An 18,418-nucleotide genomic window follows, 5' to 3' on the forward strand; every position below is an offset into this window, starting at 1 on the left:
CCTCTAAGAGTTTAAAAAACAGCTGCCCGCCCCCTTCCTCCTCCGCTATTGGCTGACTCCCACGCCGCCTAGCAACGGAGCAACAACCGAGGCTTAAAAGCGTTCCCATCCTCACGCGACATGCGCACAAGGCGTTTGAGAGGTAGCGGCGGGGTTCGGAGCGGCTCGCGGAACAGCCTCTCTCCTTCGACTTCCGGTGGCCATCTTTGTTGGTGGAAGCGGCTCCGCTTGCGTGGGTGGCTCAAAGGAGGCACTGCGCAGGCGCTGAACAGGAACATACATTGGTTGGCTTTGATGTTTCGATACTGTACTTCCAAGCAAGAAGGGAGGCGGCGGGGAACGTAGTTCGGGGACTCCCCCCACCCCATCGCCTCCGTGACGTCATCAGCGAAGCGTCAGAGTAATTCAGGGACTCTCCTAAATGAAGTGATAACAAGGCTTTCAAGGATGGGGGCATCTTAATATTATTATTATTATTATTATTCAAATTTGCCTACCGCCCTTCATCTGAATATCTCAGGGTGGGTCACAGCATAAAAATACAGAATAAAATAGTACATAATTAGAAGCATACTACACATTTACCCCCCAAGAATCCTGGTTCACACAGAGCTACAATTCTCAGTCACTTTTTAGAAATGACGGTTCTCATGATTTTTCCTGGCAAGGGCCGCAGACTCGCCTTCCCTCGTATAATTGTTCTCTGGCGCCTACATTTGCCCCAGGATTTAAATATGGCTCTCAGTGTGTAACCAGAATCTCTCTCCTCAGAACGTGGGATGGGTTACTCTAGATTTTCTGAAGTCTAGACACATTACCCATGGAGCCTCTTGGCCCCAGACGGCGTCGACGCAAGAAAGTAACAACCGCCTCTCTGATTGGCTTAGGCCTCTTCGACTCCTCGCGGCCGCCGCCAACCGAGGAGTATCCGTCGCTATGATTGGTCTTCGTGCTCTCGCGCGAATCTGACCTTCCTCTCCAACCGCCGACTAAAGCCCGCCCCGCCGCAACGCGACTGGTTCTTCGTCCGCCACGCTCTCCGCTATTGGCCAGAGCGCCCCGCCGCGAGCGAGCCGGGATTGGCTGGGGCAGCCTTTATAAGCTCGGTCGGCGGCGAGGGGCCTTCCCTTTCTCCAAGCTCCCTCAGCGAGGCGCGCAAGGTGCTGTGTCCTTCAGTAGAAGCTAAGGCCGATTTCCCAGCCGGCGACTAGCACCGCGCACCGACTGCCCGCCATGGCCTCCGTCTCCGAGCTCGCCTGCATCTACTCCGCCCTCATCCTGCACGACGACGAAGTCACCGTCACGGTGAGGGAAAGGGGGAGGCCGCGCGCGGAGGGGCTCAGGGCGCATGCGCCGGAAGATCGCGGCACGTGGAGGGAAAACGGCCACTCGGGGAGAGGAGCTAAAGGGGCAGAAGGAAGAGCAGGCCTGGCCCAGCCACGCTGGTTCAAGTGTCCCTTCTGGCCACGTGCTTGACTTAAGCTCATTCCCTGGTCCTGAATGGGGTAACTCTGCCTCTGAAGGACCAGGTGCGCAGCCTGGGAGTCATTTTGGACTCACAGCTGTCCATGGAGGCGCAGGTCAATTCTGTGTCCAGGGCAGCTGTTTATCAGCTCCATCTGGTACGCAGGATGAGACCCTACCTGCCCACAGACTGTCTTGCCAGAGTGGTGCATGCTCTAGTTATTTCCCGCTTGGACTACTGCAATGTGCTCTACATGGGGCTACCTTTGAAGGTGACCCGGAAACTGCAATTAATCCAGAATGTGGCAGTTAGACTGGTGACTGGAAGTGGCCACCGAGACCATATAACACCAGTCCTGAGAGATCTCCCAGTACGTTTCTGAGCACAATTCAAAGTGTTGGTGCTGATCTTTAAAGCCCTAAACAGCCTCGGTCCTGAAGGAGCATCTCCACCCCCATCGTTCAGCCCAGACACTGAGAACCAGCACCGAGGACCTTCTGGCAGTTCCCTCATTGCGAGAAGTGAGGTTACAGGGAACCAAACAGGGCCTTCTCGGTAGTGGCGCCCACCCTGTGGAACACCCTCCCTTCAGATGTGAAGGAAATTAGCAGCTATTCCTATCTTTAAAAGACATCTGAAGGCAGCCCTGTTCAGGGAAGTTTTTAATATTTAATGCTGTATTGTTTTTAACACTTGATTGGGAGCCGCCCAGAGTGGCTGGGGAAACTCAGCCAGATGGGCAGCGTATAAATAGTAAATTATTATTGTTATCATTTATCCAGCAAAGCCCTCTGCTAATTTTACTTATTTGATCCGTATGCTGCCTTCCGATTAACAGCATAAAAAACAAGATAAAAATCACAATGTGTGCAGTCAAAACGATGCCCCTCCAAAAATAAAATTTAAAATTAGGGTGTTAGGCAAAGGCTTGGTCGAAAATGAACGTTTTCTCAAGACAACAAGATGAACTGGACTCCTTGACAGGTTTTGAATAAGCATACACAAATTTATCATTTAATAACATGATGGACAGATACGTAAGAATATGTACAACTTTATAATATGTAGAGAAAGTATGTGAAGAGAAATCGGGGAGAGGAGCTGAGGGAGGTGCTTGGTGGCGGGGAAAGGGTGAAAAATAATGTATGTGATTATATGGTTTATATTTACAAAAAGGAAGAAAACGAACGTTTTCTCCTGGCGCCTTAAATTGCAGGTGTCCCTGGGGAGGGCATTTCATTTAACTCCGTGAGAAAAGGTCACCAACAATGTGCCCCGTGGGGGGAGCCACATTGAGGATATTTGCCGCCCTCGCCAGAAATCAGTGTGGGCATTTGGCTCTGTAGGAAAAGAGAAGCAAAGGGGTAGGAAGCTTCTGCACCTGGTGGTCTCTCTTCCCTTGGAGATTTTTAAGCAGAGGTTGGAGGCCATCTGTTGGGGGTTCTTTAGCCACTATTTCTGCAATGCAGGAGGTTGGACTCGATGACCCTTGGGATCCCTTTCAGTGCTACAGTTATGTGATTCCTCTTCACCCCTCACCCCATGTAGTGACAGCTGCAAACTGCTCTGACTTCAGAAGGGGGATTAGGCAAATTGGTGGGAAGCTGGACTAGAGATAGCTACTAGGCACAGTGGCTGTGTTACTCCTGTGGGGATGTAGTATGCTTCTGAATACCAACTGATAGGAGTTGCAGGTGGAGAGAGCACCATTGCCCTGTGGGTTCCTGCAGGCACCTGGCTGGCTGTCAATGAGGACAGGGTGATGGACTAGATGGTCTTTGGCCTCATCCAGAAGGGCTCTTTTGACCTTAGGATGCTGGCTGCTTATAGCTGTTTAGCTTTCATCCTGTGTTTTGCTTCATCCAACAACACTGCAGAATAGGGGCAGTCCTTAGTGGACTCCCATCAACCCCAGCCAACATTGCAAATGGTCAAGGATGATGCAGGTTGGATCTTCACATCATGTGAAGGGTGGTAAATTGGCTACCCATCTTAAAGCTAGGAGACTATCAGAAGGCAGGTGGGGAGGAATGTCATTTTAGGATCTATAAAAGTAATGCGTAGGGCCTTCAGCCTATGCTGTCTTTTAAGGCAGCCTGCACCAACCTGGTGCCCTCCAGATATTTCAGACTACATCTTCCTGTCAGCTACATGCAGCAAGTACTGGCTATGGATGATGCGGTATAAGGTGTATGCAGAGGTTCTCCAAGCTCAGCATGTAGAAATGGGAAAATAATTTAAAAAAACCACTCTCTTCAACAGGGTGGTACGCCTCAATTAGGAAAGTAATTTTAACAACCCTACCAGTGTCAGGGTGATTCCTAAAGCAGCCTTGTATGTCTTGCCACAACAGTTACTAGCCCACACACATACAGTGGTGCCTCGCAAGACGAAAAGAATCCGTTCCACGATTCTCTTCATCTAGCGGTTTTTTCGTCTTGCGAAGCAAGCCCATTGACGGCTTAGCGGATTAGCGCTATTAGCGGATTAGCGGCTTTTAGCGGATAAGCAGACTAGCGGCTTAGAAAGGGGGGGGGAGGGAAAAAAAGTCGGAAAAACTCGCAAGACATTTTCGTCTTGCGAAGCAAGCCCATAGGAAATTCATTTTGCGAAGCACCTCCAAAACGGAAAACCCTTTCGTCTAGTGGGTTTTTCGTCTTGCGAGGCATTCGTCTTGCAGGGCACCACTGTATAAATATAAATAATATTTACCAACCTAAGTAATGCCTTTTGATTTAATGATGGAGGCATATAAATGCATTTTGAGGGTAGGGGGTGGAGTATGATCTGTGACCTCATTTCTTAAATAATTTTCTTAACACTTTGTTTAGGAGGACAAAATCAATGCCCTAATCAAAGCAGCTGGAGTGAATGTTGAACCTTTCTGGCCGGGACTATTCGCAAAGGTAAGACTAATGAGGAACAAGTTATCCAGTAAAAATACATTTATGGAAAGAATATATTCTAGTCTGCTGAGCCTGCTGCCTTTAGGGTGTTGTTGGATCTCAACTCCCATCATGCCTTACCAAGGACCTTGCAGGTCGGGGCTGATGGAAATCCAACACTATCTAGAGGGCCATGCAAGATAAGGTGCTTGGCTGGCAGATTTATGTATTCTGGGGACAGCAGTGCTGATTTTACTATTACAACTCTTAGCAGTTCTAGAGCAGTAACTGGTTCTAAGTTTGTGCTGTATGATGGGTGGTTGTCACTCAAATTGATATGCTCCGGTTTTTAGTAACTTTGTTTATTCTGACTAGGCCTTGGCCAACATTGACATTGGAAGTCTCATCTGTAATGTAGGAGTTGGTGGTGGTGCTCCAGCGGCTTCAGCCCCAGCCGGCGGAGGGGCACCTGCTGGTGCTGCTGCTCCCGGTAAGTGCAATTCTTTCCTTATTTAGGAGGCCCTTAGATCCATTTAAGTGGGGTGCAATTTTTCCCAGAAAGGGACTAACAAGCCATGCTATAAGTGTCTTCTTTTTTCCTCTTTGTGGATAATTAGGTTGTCCACAATTTGTGTGGTGTTAATCTGCATCTAACAAGTTTGGTCCTCAAGGGTCAAAAGAGAGGGCAAAAGAGTTCAGCTTTATCTAAAGCCTGTTCAGTGGAGGTGTCGCACACTTCTGGGGTTGGCGTTCCACAGCTTAGGGGCTGCGACAGAGTCATTCAATGTGCATGCTAAAACAGCTTAATGGGTGTTAATTAGTTAAGGTGGACTGAGATTGCTGTATTCTAATCAATATTAATTTTGCAGCTGAGGAGAAGAAAGAGGAAGAAAAGAAAGAAGAGTCAGAAGAATCCGATGATGACATGGGCTTTGGTCTCTTTGACTAAGCAAACATTTTGTACTCTTTGCTAATAAAGATACAAAAGCATGTAAATGGAATCTCATTTGTTCTGGTAATATATGAGGTGAGTCTGCTGGATTTGGCCAGCATCCTGCACAATAGTGGCCAACAGGTGCCTGTGGGAAGCCTGAAAGCTGCACATGAATGCAACAGACCCACAGTTACCAACAGGCGGCATTCAGAGGTGAAGTGGCTCTTGGGAAACATTCATCTATGTATTAGACAGAGTTTTCCTGTTTACATCCTGATGGTTTTAGAAATTGTTTCTCTACAGCAGAGGTAGTAAATCTATCTCCCTCACCTCTGCAAACAATGGAGGAGTGCACCTTCAGGGATGAAGTAAAACTTTTAGAAATTTACAGCGCCTGCTGTGGTTGTAGACCAATACAGAAGAGACATGTTTTGTTGCATCTGGGGCTGAGTTCTGCTGCAGAAGGATTTAAATTTAACCCCCCCCCCAAAAAAAAATTCTTCATTAAACTTAACAAGAATTGGCATGCATGTTGAAGTTGTGATCAGATCTCCCCATCAGCTGGATCTAAGGTGAGAGCCCCACATGCACCACTCCTGAAGTACGATGGTGGGGCTTCCTCAATTTGCTGACAAGCCTGATGGTGCCATGTTTTGTTTCATGGAGTGGAGGTTCCCCACCCCAACCTGTAAAGGAAAGAACCGCTGGTAGGTGAAAGCAGTAAGGTGATGTAGAATGGCAAGGATTATAGGCCTTTTAGACCCTAGTCCTCAACTTCCTAACAGTTCAAAACCCCTTAACAATGAAGTTCGTGCTAAGAGTGTCTACCCCAATCCAAGACAATCCTTATTTCACTATTTTTAAAAAATACACTGAAGCTATTCATTTTCCTATATACTTTGTATAGGGAGGAACTTGGAAAGGATTTCCCCCCTAAATGTGTTCCAGAGAGGATTCTGTTTGATACCACACAAGGTAACCTACCATTACAGGAGTAGAGCGACAGAAACAAATACATCACATTTGCCCAGGTTCTATTTTTAAATGGTTGTGTGTCTAGTTTCCTTAGGGGAAAAGGAAACACATGAAACATGGATTATTTCATTATAATCCCTTAATCAGGCACACCAATGGCAGGTTTAAAATATTCATCATGGCTTTAATCTTTCTTTATAAATTATATAAAAATGGGGAACATGTATGGTTACATAACATTTTCTTCTAAATTCAGCTTTGAGTTGCTCTGGTACAAAGCAGCTTGTTTTTGCTTCCAAGGAAAACAACTGCTACAAAAAACTGGCATGTTATTCTGGTGAAAAAGACAAGTTCTCTGTTGGTGTTCTACAACTACTTTCCAATCCAATGCTTCACACGTCCACATGGAAGGGGAGGGAAACAAATGGATGAAGAGGACTTTCTGTTTTGAAATGACAGGCGCTTTGAAAATATAGCTTTTTAATCTTTCTCTGTAAATTGTGATTAGCATTTTGCGGCTTTAAGTGTTCTAATAAAAAAAAGTATTCCAGTCTGGACAGTTCGCATATTGTGGGTAAGAATTCTCAGCCCTGAGGTTTCCCAGAATTCTTCACAATACCTTTGCTCAGTTCTGCACCTTGGAAAGTTCAAGGTCTTTGACTTGTTTCTTTTTCTTTAAAAAAACAACAAAAACCCTTGGCAAATGAAGAGATTCACATTCCACATAATGTGAAAAATTCAAACTGATGCCCACTGATTCTGTGCAGATACAGTTCTGTGAAAATTGACACGTTTTCAATCTCAGACTTTTCCTGGCATTGTCAATTAGGGGGGAAAAGATGCTTGAAGATAGAAGAACCAACAGGTGTCATTTTGTTAAGCAGCATGGGAATTACTGGAAATCCAGGACCAGGAAGGGTCAATTCTCATTTCTGCTGGAAGGCTAATTGCCCATTAAGGGAGCAAGGCTCTCCCAACTGCACAATGCAAACTTCCCTCTGCATTTAGTGGGGCCTGGACTGGCCAATTGATTTTAGCCTGGCTTGGTCAATAACATCCAGCAAGTTTTTGGCATCCACAGCCAGAGCGTGAGCTGCCGTGAGCATCTGCTTTTTGTATTCCTGCTGCAGGCTAGTCATGACATATTGCTGAGCCAGCTTCATCTTGTTAATCAGTTCAGCGAGGTCAGAGTTCAGGAGTTTCTGGGCCATCTCAATCTGGAAGAGAGAAGAATCGGGATGACCCCTGGTGTAGAAAAAGGCAGAAGGTGCTACAATACTCATCTATTCCCAATGAAAGTTTCACCTTTACCTAAAACCACTGGACCTTTAGTTGGAAATGTTCCATGTCCCTGTAGAGCCAGTGTAATGGTTAAAGAGTGTTGGACTAGGACGAGAAAGCAGGGTTCAAATCCCCACTGTGGGTGACCTTGGGCAAGTCACCTCTTAGACCAACCTACCTCACAGGGTTTTGAGGATGAAATGGCGGGGGGGAGAACCATGCATACCACCTTGAGATCTTTGGAAGATAAGGTGGTATGTAAAGGTAATAAAAAAAATAATAAGTCACTTAGGTGTGAAACTCACTAAATAATAGTCATGGCCGCTACAGTGGAACCTTGGTTTTCGAACTTAATCCATTCCAGAATATGTTTGAAAACAGAAGCATTCACTTCCGGGTTGTTGGCGTTCGGGTTCTGAATTGTTCCGCTGTACAGGTTCCGCTGTACTGGTTTGTTCCCCAGGGGCTATAATGGAATTTATTAGGTCCCTGGATTTCAGAGCTTAGCTTTGCAAGTGTGCTAGCAGTTTTATTGCTGTGCCACTAGGTGGAGACCATTCGCTTAGCATTGTAAAGCTTCCCCTGGTGATTACTTTTTGCTGTTTGTAAACAATGCGTGTTCCACCCCTGCTACTCTTGCCTCCCAATGGACATGCTCCATTACGCTGTTCTCCTAAGTCCCAGTAGCCACATGAGGCTGCTATACCACTAATGGGTCCAAACTGGTTGCGGATTACACATCTGTATGAAGGGCTGTATTCATTGGGAAGGCTAGCATATGAGGGGATCCAGAGGCTCTGTGCTGGCTCAACCCAGACCAATGACTGCAGAAGTGCATTGATTTCTGGCTTGCCGTCCAGAAAAAAGCCTGAATCATCTACCTCTCTGTGGGTGCTTGTCGGGAGCACTGGGATGGTCTCGTCTACTGTAGCCAGTAAAGTTCGAAGTGCCAAGCCAACCTCCTAGCCAAAGACAAGAAAGCATGATTAATTATATACCAATTACCCCAATCCTATCCTGTGGAATTCCTGCTCAGTCATTCCCACTATGGACCTGACATTTCCGTAGGAAATCGTCTCTCAAGCTTCTCTTCCGAGCACAAAGGACTAGAAATACAACAAATTCGGATATATTCGGTATCCTGAGTTTCATGCCCTGGTCAAATCTCACCCATGTGTCTTTTACACACAGCCCCATTTGTGTTCCCTTTGCATACTAATAAACTACATACATCAAGGAGAGTGAACCACATACAATCTTTCATTACTAGACGTAGGACTGGTTCAGATACTTAAGTTCAGGGGTAGGCAACCTAAGGCCCGGGGGCCGGATACGGCCCAATCGCCTTCTCAATCTGGCCTGCGGACGGTCCGGGAATCGGTGTGTTTTTACATGAGCAGATTGTGTGCTTTTATTTAAAATGTTATTTGTGGGGCATAGGAATTAGTTCATTTTTCATTTATTTTTTTCAAAATATAGTCTGGCCCACCACATGGTCTGAGGGACAGTGGACCGGTCCACAGCTGAAAAAGGTTGCTGAACCCTGCTTAAGTTTCTCTCCATGCAGGAGAGCATGAGAATGCACGCACACACAACCCCACATATCCCAATCCTGGTTTTTGTTTTTCTTCTGCCTGCCACACATCTTGAAAGATTATAAGGCCACTCTGGTGGGTGGGTGGGGGACTATCTTACCTTCACCATGGGGACATATTCCTCCGGTGGGGCTGGCTGAATTCTGCTGGACATCTCTATGACCGCTTTCACGAGGCCTGTGACATTCTCGTAGACCTTGTCATTGGAACGATCCAAGTTGGCTGTTGGGGGAGGGCTAATCTCTTGCGGCTGAATCTGGAGGGGAAAGGAGATAGATTTACTTCCACATGCTTGCCCACCAGATGGCGCTCATCTACTTTCATCTAGTTTCAGCTTCAGGAAAACTCCTTTCTGTAACTACAAACACAGGGCATACACATTCAAACAGCGGCCAAGCTGATGGAAACCCTGAAGAGTTTCTAAGATTGAGTGGCCAAGACTGGGAATATGAACTAAACTGAACCACAATATGAAATCAGAGAGGAGAACAAAGTGGGAACACTTCTCTCACATTGCAGTTGGTGCCTCTGCTCCAACAGAATCTCTGCATAACCTTCAATATTTAGATTATCTTCAGATCACCTAAATTCGATTGAAATATTCCAGAGTAAGGAGTCTGATGACTGCAGACTCTGTTTTGCTGTGCTTTAATCCATTTTATAGCATTGAAATTAGCTTATGAGCCCTTGTAGTCATTGGGCTGGTTCCAGTCTTGTAGTGCAATCCAACATATGCTTACTTAAAAGTAAATTCTATAGTGTTCATTGGTATATAAGAGGGTGCAGGACTGCTGTGGAAGTTATTTAATCTTGACATCCATTGACAGGTTGGGCATGACTTAAATCCCACTGATTTCAATGGAAACAAAGTTCAGCTAACAAACTTAAGTTAACTAAGGAATGGGAGGGGTGTGTTAGGATCCAGCTGATCCCCACACTCCCCCCAAAATCTTCTAGAGTGTTGGGGAATCCTCTGGAGCAGATTTGGGAGGAGAATGGGGGCTGCAGGAGAAAGGAGAATCCACTCCAAGTTCCACATTGGCAGAGCAACTCCTTTGCAGGCACAAGACCCCCAAGTTCAATCCCTGGCATTGCCCTCTCTTGAGCAGCTTTGAGAGCCACAGCCAGGGAGGTAAGCCAGTGGTGGGTGAGGCTGATGAAGCGCATGGCAGTTTAAGTGGGTGAGGCAGCTTCCTGTGTTGTTCGCGGGTCTTAAGTCAGGGTTTGGTCAGAATATCCCCTTGCCCACCTTGTGCACCACCCCCTTGATACTTTTTTATTAAGGGATGGTTTCCATAAATAAATATGAAGAGCAGTTGGAAGTGAAAAGCTGTGCACTCCAGCAGCCTAAGAAGTTTCAGACGTTCCAGTGGGAAAAGGCTACACACGCCTCCTTTTAAGGCTAAGGCAAACAGTCATCCGAGAGGACACATTGTGCTGCGGGCACAGTTGGAACGCCAAACACTGCTTCGTGCCCAAGTCTGTAGCACAGCAGCAAAATCAGCCCCCCTGTTGCTTCCCCCTTCCTGTGCCTGGTTCTGAAATGGGAGGATGTGGAATACTCCACAAAGGTGTAGCAGCTAGAGGCGGGGGGGGGGGGGGGAGGAGCCAGGGGCAGGTAAGAGAATTACCTGCATGTGACTGGATGAAGGCTCTTCCCATTCTCAAAGAATTAGGGGTGGGGGGTGAGGAAATGTCTGCGAAAGAGCAGCCTGCCAGATGTTTGCAACGTATCAGCACTGATGTGCTGCTATGCTACAGGTGTACTTCTGCTGTGGCACTGACTGCACGAGTGGACTGGATGAGGGCCAAAAAACTGAGCTTGAACCCTGGGAAGATGGAAGCACTGTGAGTTGGTAGTTGTCACGTCTGGGGAAAATCGGCCAGTTGCCTGTTCTAGATGTGGTTGCATTCCCTCTGATAGAAACAGAGGTTCAGAGGTTGGGGGTGCTCCTGGAGCCATCTTTCTCATTGGAAGCTCAGGTAGCCTCAGTGGCTACAAGTGCCTTTGGCCAGCTATTGCTGGTATGGCAACCACAGACAGGGATAGTATTCTGTATTGGTATCCTCAAGACTCTGTTATTGCAGTGCACTCTATGTGGGGATATTTGTGGATACAGTCCGGAGGTTTCAGCTGGTGAAAAATGCTGCTGTTACGACTGCTGTTGGGGGCAGACTATTGCCAGCACGTAACTCCAGAGCTCAAATGTTTGCATCGACTGCCTGTGTGTTACCAAGTGAGGTTCACGGTCCTTAACAATTTGGGTTCAGGATACCTCAAGGACTTGTACCTAATCCCTTGTATCACTTAAGTCTTCAAGGGAGTCATTGCGAGTGCTCCCTCATGGCTTGCATGCAAGGCTCATATCCGCCAGGAACTGTCTGTTTAGTGATGTGGGTCCAATTTTATGGAATTCCCTTCCAGTTAGGGTCAGATAGGTCCCTCCCTACTGAGCTTACAGCGACTACTGAAGACGTTTATATTCCATATATTTTAACTGAACTTTGATCCCCTTGTTTTAACTGATTTTTACTTTCTACGTTGTATCTTTGTAAACTGCTTGGAGACTAGTGTGGTTAAGTGGCATATCAATTATTTAAATAAAGCAAATAAATAAACAAAAGGTTCTGCAGACGTGGCAGCCCTTCATTTCTCCCTCCCCGGCTGGCTGAGAAACATATCATTCATTTCTAAGGGGTGAAGGTGTTCCCGATGGATTGGGGGTCTGAACAAATTTCTGCAGCCACCAGAGCACATGCAGAGGCATTTGTGAAAAGCAAAAGGCACTGCCACACAGGGCTTGCGTAGTCTTGTCATTCGCACAACCACACGCACACTCCAAGTGCTTACCCTCCATGGCTAGTGTCGAGCAGAGTTTGAGGGGTGGTTAAAGAAATTTACCAGAAGAGAAAGGGAAAAGAGAAAAAAACACAAGGTTAACAAAATGTAGCAAGGGGGGGCAAGGATTCAAAAATATAAGGAATAGCAAGAAAGACCTGTTAAAACGCCCCAGCCCCAAAGTTCATCTGGACCCATTTCTGCTCAGTTGTGTTAGCCATTGCCCCCCCCCCCCCCCAGAAACGGAGTGTCCATGCCCAGCCCTGGAAGAAGAGTTTTATCTGCCATGCACCCCTAGCAAGAGAGCATGCAAAGAGCAACAGGGGCAAAACAGCCCAGCAAGAAGCAAAGGAATTAAAGATTACGAGGAGCCCCTCAGTGTGGAAGCAGCAGGCGGGCCTCAGACACCTGGTTCTCTGCACAAGAGATCAAGCAGAGGAAAATTTCGGTCTCTTTTTATGAGATCAGGGGAAAGTGCTCAGTAGAAGGAATCATTTAGTCATCTAATTGCTCCGCTCCTGTTTGCAAAAAATCTTTGGTCAAACCCTTGGCCAAGTTCTATGCTGGAGGATAGTTTGGGGACCAATTACAAACAACCCACTTGATTCCTATGCTGAAATTCCAGAATCCTGGCAGAAGACTCTATCTGCCTAGCTGGATGCTCATTTGTTATGCTTCTCTGCCATTTCTGAAGCCAATACCAACAGTAATCCACCACAAACTAAACAGCCAGGGTTATCTGTGCAATGTTTGGCTGATTTCCCCTTGGCAAATAACTGTTCTTTCAAAAATAAAATCAGAAATGCCTCCAAGCTCCATTTTCCTCCAGATATTAAGAAGCTCAGAACTGTTGTTTGCAGTAAGGGGAATTTCTGCATTCTGTCCAATACTGGTTCCTTTTGTGTGACCTAAAAATCTCAGGAAAAGCTTCTGTTTGGCTTGGCAGGTTCCAGCACAGCCACGTTATACGAAAGGTCCTGCAGCTTCCTGAGGGCGGGCCAGGAAAATCCACTCCGGGATGAAAGAGGGAAATGGGATGACGATGCAATATTCTGCCGCCTCCAAAATGTGAATGTAGAGTCCTGGTGACCTGCCCTTTTCCAGATTTCGTTTTAAGGAGGGTCTCTGTGTTTATACAGGAATTTTAGACTGAGACACTGAGATTAGCAAATAATGCTTTTAAGAGAAACTCTTTTTTCCCCTTTCTTTTTTTGGAGGCTTGGCAGCTCAAAAGACTCTGGCACTGTTCGTAAAAAAAAAACAATTTTTAAAGCAGCCTGTTGAGTCCTCTTATGCTGGCCTCGAAACGCCAAGCAAATCTCAAAACGTTAAGAGGGAGAAAAGGGCACTGTGTCCATTTTTGCCAGACCTCTTGCCATTGATGGCTTGATTGTGAATTCCACAGATGGGAATATACTGGGCCTTCCCATCAGTTCTGCCCCCGCCCCGAAAGCCCTAAAATAGATTTCACTTAATGAGAATCTCCATTTTCATCGCTAAATGGGAACAGAGCTCTTGGGAAAGGCTCGCCTCTTCAGAAACTTAACTTTCCTGAGAAAGTAAACTGTTCTAACCGTCCTTGAATTACAACAGCACATATCCCTGGAGCTGGCCAGAGGTCACTCTAATGGCTGCTCGGATCCCATGGGAAGTTGAGTCGAAAGTGCTACTGGTGCCCAGCTCCTGCTTGTGAGCTACCCTCAGGCATCTGGTTGGCCAGTATGAGAAGAGGAGGGTGAACCAGATGGGCTTGGGGCCCCATCCACCAGCCAGGGTGTTCTCAGGTGCTCAAACACACAAATGGCACATGATGGCAACAAGAATCCCCTTGAAGTTTGATTCCAGCAGCTGGCGAGCAAAAAGGGCCTCTGAATATGGGAGTCGTCTCAACCCCCATCGTTCTGCCCGGATGCTGAGGTCCAGAACAGAGAGCCTTCTGGCTGTTCCCTCACTGCCAGAAGCAAAGCTACAGGGAACCAGGCAGAGGGCCTTCTTGGTAGTCGCACCCACCTAGTGGAATGCCCTCCCATCAGATGTCAAAGAGATAAACAACTACCTGACATTTAGAAGACATTTGAAGGCAGCCCTGTTCAGGGAAGTTTTTAATATGTGACATTTTAATCTATTTTTAATCTTTGTTGGAAGCCGCCCAGAGTGGCTGGGGAAACCCAGCCAGATGGGCAGAGTACACTAAATTATATTATATTATATTATATTATATTATATTATATTATATTATATTATATTATATTATATTATATTATCCTGGATAATATCCAGTAGTAGACTAATCTCTAAGACTCTGTCTAATCTATTTTAAAAAGAGTTTTTAAAAAGGTTAATTATGTTTTACCTAGGTTTTTGAGGCTTCTATGTGTTTAACTATGCTTTCACTCCCCCAGCCTCCCTATTTTATTCTTCGATTGTTGCTAGCACATGAATGAACTCTCTTTAGAGCAGAATATAGGAATAGATTTACTATTTGGGGGGGGGTAATAAAAAGCACGACTTATTTTCATGTATTAATTATGCACATCTAAACACAACCTAATTTGGACAGTCAAGCAAGCCAAAGGAATATGAGTTTTATAGAAACCTGAGTTTCTGAAACAGGTCCAGCCAACATGGTGATCTCCCAGAAGCTTTTGGACTACAACGTCCATTATCCCTGACCACTAATCCAACAACATCTGGACAGCACCACATGGGTGACCTCTGCTGCTGAACAAGGACATGTTTTCTGTGGCTGCACTTTAAATGCAGTCTTCTGTGTTGGAAAGTCAAAAGGCCAAAGCATAAGCATTTGTCTATACTACATTTAAGCCTTTTTATTTGAGCTGGATGTAGAAGCCAGGTTTAAAAACCAGATTCAGGGGCAAGAAGAATTGGATTTCAAGCAGGGTTTTTAAAAAGCCATATACATCGTCAGCCTTTGTTGATGAGACAGACTTAAAACCTTAACTCTACTGAGGGAAACTGCAATCCACAATTATTGCAGCGGGAGAAATAAAGCCAGCATGTCACAAAAACAGTACTGCTGTGCCCATGAAGGAGGAGAAATGTTACTACCACCTGCCTCTGAAAATCATTCCTGCCTGGGGAAAAGCTCAGCTTCTTCAGCCTATTAGCAAGAACACATTCCATTTGTGCCTCAGCTTCCCAGCAATTTGAAAGAAAAGCAGGCAAGTTCCCAAAGCTACTGGGTAGAGCCCTGAGTGTTTAAAAGTGAATTCCACCCAGAGGAACAAAGAGACTTTCAGCTGTTGCTACAGAGGCTGAGATTCAGAGCCACACAGCTACTCCTGCAGTCTACAAGGGGACTCTGGGCTTGTGTTCCTCAAACAGCAGCTCTGCATACATGACATGGCAAACCACCTTTGAAGTGAAGCACAGAAGACTTTCACAGTACAGCACAGGGGGCTGCCCTTAGATGAAATGAAGGCCCAAAGTCTACTGAGCATGTTTAAAGTCCTCTGACATCCTGCCAGAGTGGCTCCCGGGATCTTGGCCAGAATCTAAGATGCTGTATTTACCCAAGAATCCTGCTCAAGGTTAGAGCTCGGGTGAAGCTTTGAACAACACAGGTTTTCAAGACTTATCGCCCTGGCATTTCCAAGACTCAGAAATAAATACTCTTGACTGAGCTTTTCTGTGCGCAGCTAAGATAAAAAGTCAGCAGAAATGGCAGTGTTCATTTTTGGCCCCAGCACATTATGGAAAATGTAGAATTCAGGACAGCATGAACTTGCATTCAACGAGAAAAGGAATATTAGAGGTGGATGCCAGAAATACCATATAGCGAAGAGGGGCCTGTTGTCATATGGCTGTGGCAAGTTCTCTACTGGAACAAAAGGAGACTACCCAAGACTGCAGGGAAAGGGAGGCTGCCTCTGGGAAGCTGCACACTTCTGATGTGGAAGGCTCATGACCCCACTTGTAGCTGGCAACTTTGTTCACTGAAGAAAAGTGCCATTCAGCACAATTATGTCGCATGAAAGGGACAAGCAGCTGGGGCTTCCTAGGGGTACCTGGGGCAGTACACTGCAAGTATGGGCCTCATCGGCTTCTCTAACAAGGGCACAAATGGCGTCAGAAGACTGACCGCAGCACACGGAGCACAGGATTTCAGCCTCTGCTTAGTAGCATCAAATCTAGATTATCTAGACCAGCCTTTCTCAACCTGGGGGTCCCCAGACGTTGCTGAACTACAATTCCCATCACCTCTAGCTAGCAAGGCCAGAGCTCAGGGTTGATGGGAGTTGTAGTCCAACAACATCTGGGGACCCACAGGTTGAGAACCGCTGATCTAGACTGATGATCTAGAACGCTGTTGGCTCAAGACTCCCTCTAGTGTGTGACAATCCTATGCAGGGCACACTTTGGACACTATATATAATCTACCAAACCACTGTTGATAGAACAGTTGACTGCCTTATTCACATTTCAGTAAAGGGTACATCTCTGGAAAGAATGGTGGAGAATAAGGCAAAAAAACAACAACACACTGTGTGATGCATGGTGGGTTAGTCATTATTTAGAACTCATGTTAATAGTGGGAGTATATGATCCATCACTACAAGAATGCCATGTAAAAATGCCCCCCCCCCAAAGCACCCCGGCAGCTCTATGCTTACAAAATATGCCCAGATTCTGGCCATGAAGTGAGCTTTCTGCTACCTGCTTCCAATCATTTCTGAGCAGCTACTGAATAGTAATGGCTCATTACACCGTGTGAATAGTTTATAGACAAGTGTACTTCACATGGCAAGAGTTGCCAGGAGAGATGTCTTAAGCTAGGGGACAATCATCTGATTCTATTTCAAACCACTATTAATACCCCCCACCAAAAGAAAAGTGCATAGCAAGGTTAAAGTACAGAGATACCCAGTGCTGCTCTTGCATAAACTGCACCACGCACACAAAGATCAACAGGCATGGTATTATTATATGCTGCAACTTGCAGCAGTGAGAAGCAACATCAATGTTCTAGCCCAGTCCGTACACAATCTCTTATTCCCTATCATTTGTGAAGGGAGTAAGCTGATGACAGGCCTTGGGCACCAGATCTCATTTTGCAAGCTGCAGTTTTGACTCTCCACTCGCAGATGGATTCCACAACCAGCTTGAGTATATTCAGTTGGGAAACAGAATCTGACAACCTGGAGGAACAGAAATCTAAAATGGCTGAATATGGCAAAGACTGGATATTTATTTTCTTCGGGTACCATGAACTCAGCGTGGGGAGCACCAGGAGAAAGACCTGCCATAACACACATCTACCTTGACTGGTCAAGAAAGGTTATGGTAGTTTTTGACCTGTTTCTCCATTAGTAACAGTAATTGTTCAACTTAACCCAGGACTTTGAAGAGTAATGAGCAATGCAACCCAACGTTGCACTAAGAACATACCTTAACCCCTTCATTGTAGCTGTCCACGGGGCTGTTCAGGCTGGCAAGGCTACCCAAATGGCTGGGAGCTCCTGGGCGAGGTGGTTTCTTTGGTGGAGCAGAATGATCTGGTAAGAAAATATTATACATGCATTGATATGAAAACTACAATCATTAGGCTCATTTAATTGGAATGCAGCAGAAACTCATCAAGTCCAATTTCACTAGCACCCAAACCAACCCCTTCTATGAGAGAGCAAAACACACAATCCCCAAAATCAGAACTTAAGAGCAATTTATACTTTATACGTTGGCTTTGAAGTCAAGCACAGAAGCCTCTTAGAATTAGGTAATAGACACAGCTTGTTTAAATGGACCTTTACAGATCCTGTTGGTATAGGAGAACCAGACACATGGTATTACTCATGAGTAGCCACCGAAGACTGCCACTAGCTTTGACAAATGTTGTTTACCCCAGAATCTAATGGATTTTCTAATAATGGAGGAGACCTACAGAGGAGAGATTGAGAGTTCACATTGTGGCTGTAAAGCTGCCTATTTATGACTTACCTGGTTTACCCACAGGCTGATAAATGTGCTGGTTAGAAGCCTGAAAAAGGAAAATAAGTTTTATTTGTCTGCTCACAGTGTTTATGTACAAAGAAACCCTCTCCAGCTAACTCCCCTCCCCCACCATCCTTATGCATCAGGCTATCCAGCCACAAGAATTTCCAACATTTCTCCTCTCCCACTGCTCTCAAATTTCAGGAGAAAACAACATAAAACAAATCCTCCCATCTCCTGCTATTTTGCTCGGCATCCGTGTGATATATCCATGCAAGGTCACAGCTACCATCACTCAGACAAAATGACATGTTTATAACATTCTACCTCTTCAATCCAAATACAAAAATCCAGGCTACTGAGCTGCAGTACGAAAAGCTTGTGCCTCAGGTCTCTCCTTATTGTTCAACAGATCTTTCAGAATAATTACTCTTGTGTTTCACAATAAAAGGAAAACGAACAAAAGACCTTGGTTATTAATTTGGAAAGGGG

At 45.8% G+C, this 18,418-nt stretch overlaps 2 protein-coding genes across 14 annotated transcripts in view; one reads left to right on the forward strand and one right to left on the reverse strand.

Annotated features, from left to right (window-relative positions):
* Nucleotides 1-1,104: 1,104 nt before the first annotated feature.
* Nucleotides 1,105-5,346, forward strand: RPLP1 (ribosomal protein lateral stalk subunit P1). The gene is made up of 4 exons (XM_079984574.1): nt 1,105-1,305; nt 4,297-4,371; nt 4,726-4,840; nt 5,220-5,346. Exons 1-4 carry the CDS (start codon nt 1,234-1,236, stop codon nt 5,297-5,299), a joined length of 342 nt encoding a protein of 113 aa, XP_079840700.1. The 5' UTR covers nt 1,105-1,233; the 3' UTR covers nt 5,300-5,346.
* A 1,076-nt stretch (nt 5,347-6,422) lies between these two features.
* The window catches only part of PTK2 (protein tyrosine kinase 2), a 202,166-nt gene continuing 190,170 nt past the window's right edge, over nt 6,423-18,418 (reverse strand). For all 13 annotated transcript variants that reach the window (XM_079984198.1, XM_079984199.1, XM_079984197.1 and 10 more), the window contains 5 exons: nt 17,933-17,972; nt 17,384-17,490; nt 9,236-9,391; nt 8,422-8,502; nt 6,423-7,476 (listed from right to left, as the gene is read on the reverse strand). In XM_079984198.1, coding sequence (XP_079840324.1) covers nt 7,264-7,476; nt 8,422-8,502; nt 9,236-9,391; nt 17,384-17,490; nt 17,933-17,972 — 597 coding nt within the window. In that variant the 3' untranslated portion in view covers nt 6,423-7,263. The remainder of the gene's footprint in view (nt 7,477-8,421; nt 8,503-9,235; nt 9,392-17,383; nt 17,491-17,932; nt 17,973-18,418) is intronic.

This window comes from Podarcis cretensis, assembly GCF_951804945.1.
Source record: "Podarcis cretensis genome assembly, chromosome: 7".
Classification (NCBI taxonomy): Eukaryota; Metazoa; Chordata; class Lepidosauria; order Squamata; family Lacertidae; genus Podarcis; species Podarcis cretensis.

Coding starts and splice junctions, on each gene's coding strand:
- RPLP1 (XM_079984574.1), top strand. CDS start 1,234: ATGGCCTCCGTCTCCGAGCTCGCCTGCATCTACTCCGCCCTCATCCTG. Junction 4,372..4,725: donor GGCCGGGACTATTCGCAAAG/GTAAGACTAATG, acceptor TATTCTGACTAG/GCCTTGGCCAACATTGACAT. Junction 4,841..5,219: donor TGCTGGTGCTGCTGCTCCCG/GTAAGTGCAATT, acceptor TTAATTTTGCAG/CTGAGGAGAAGAAAGAGGAA.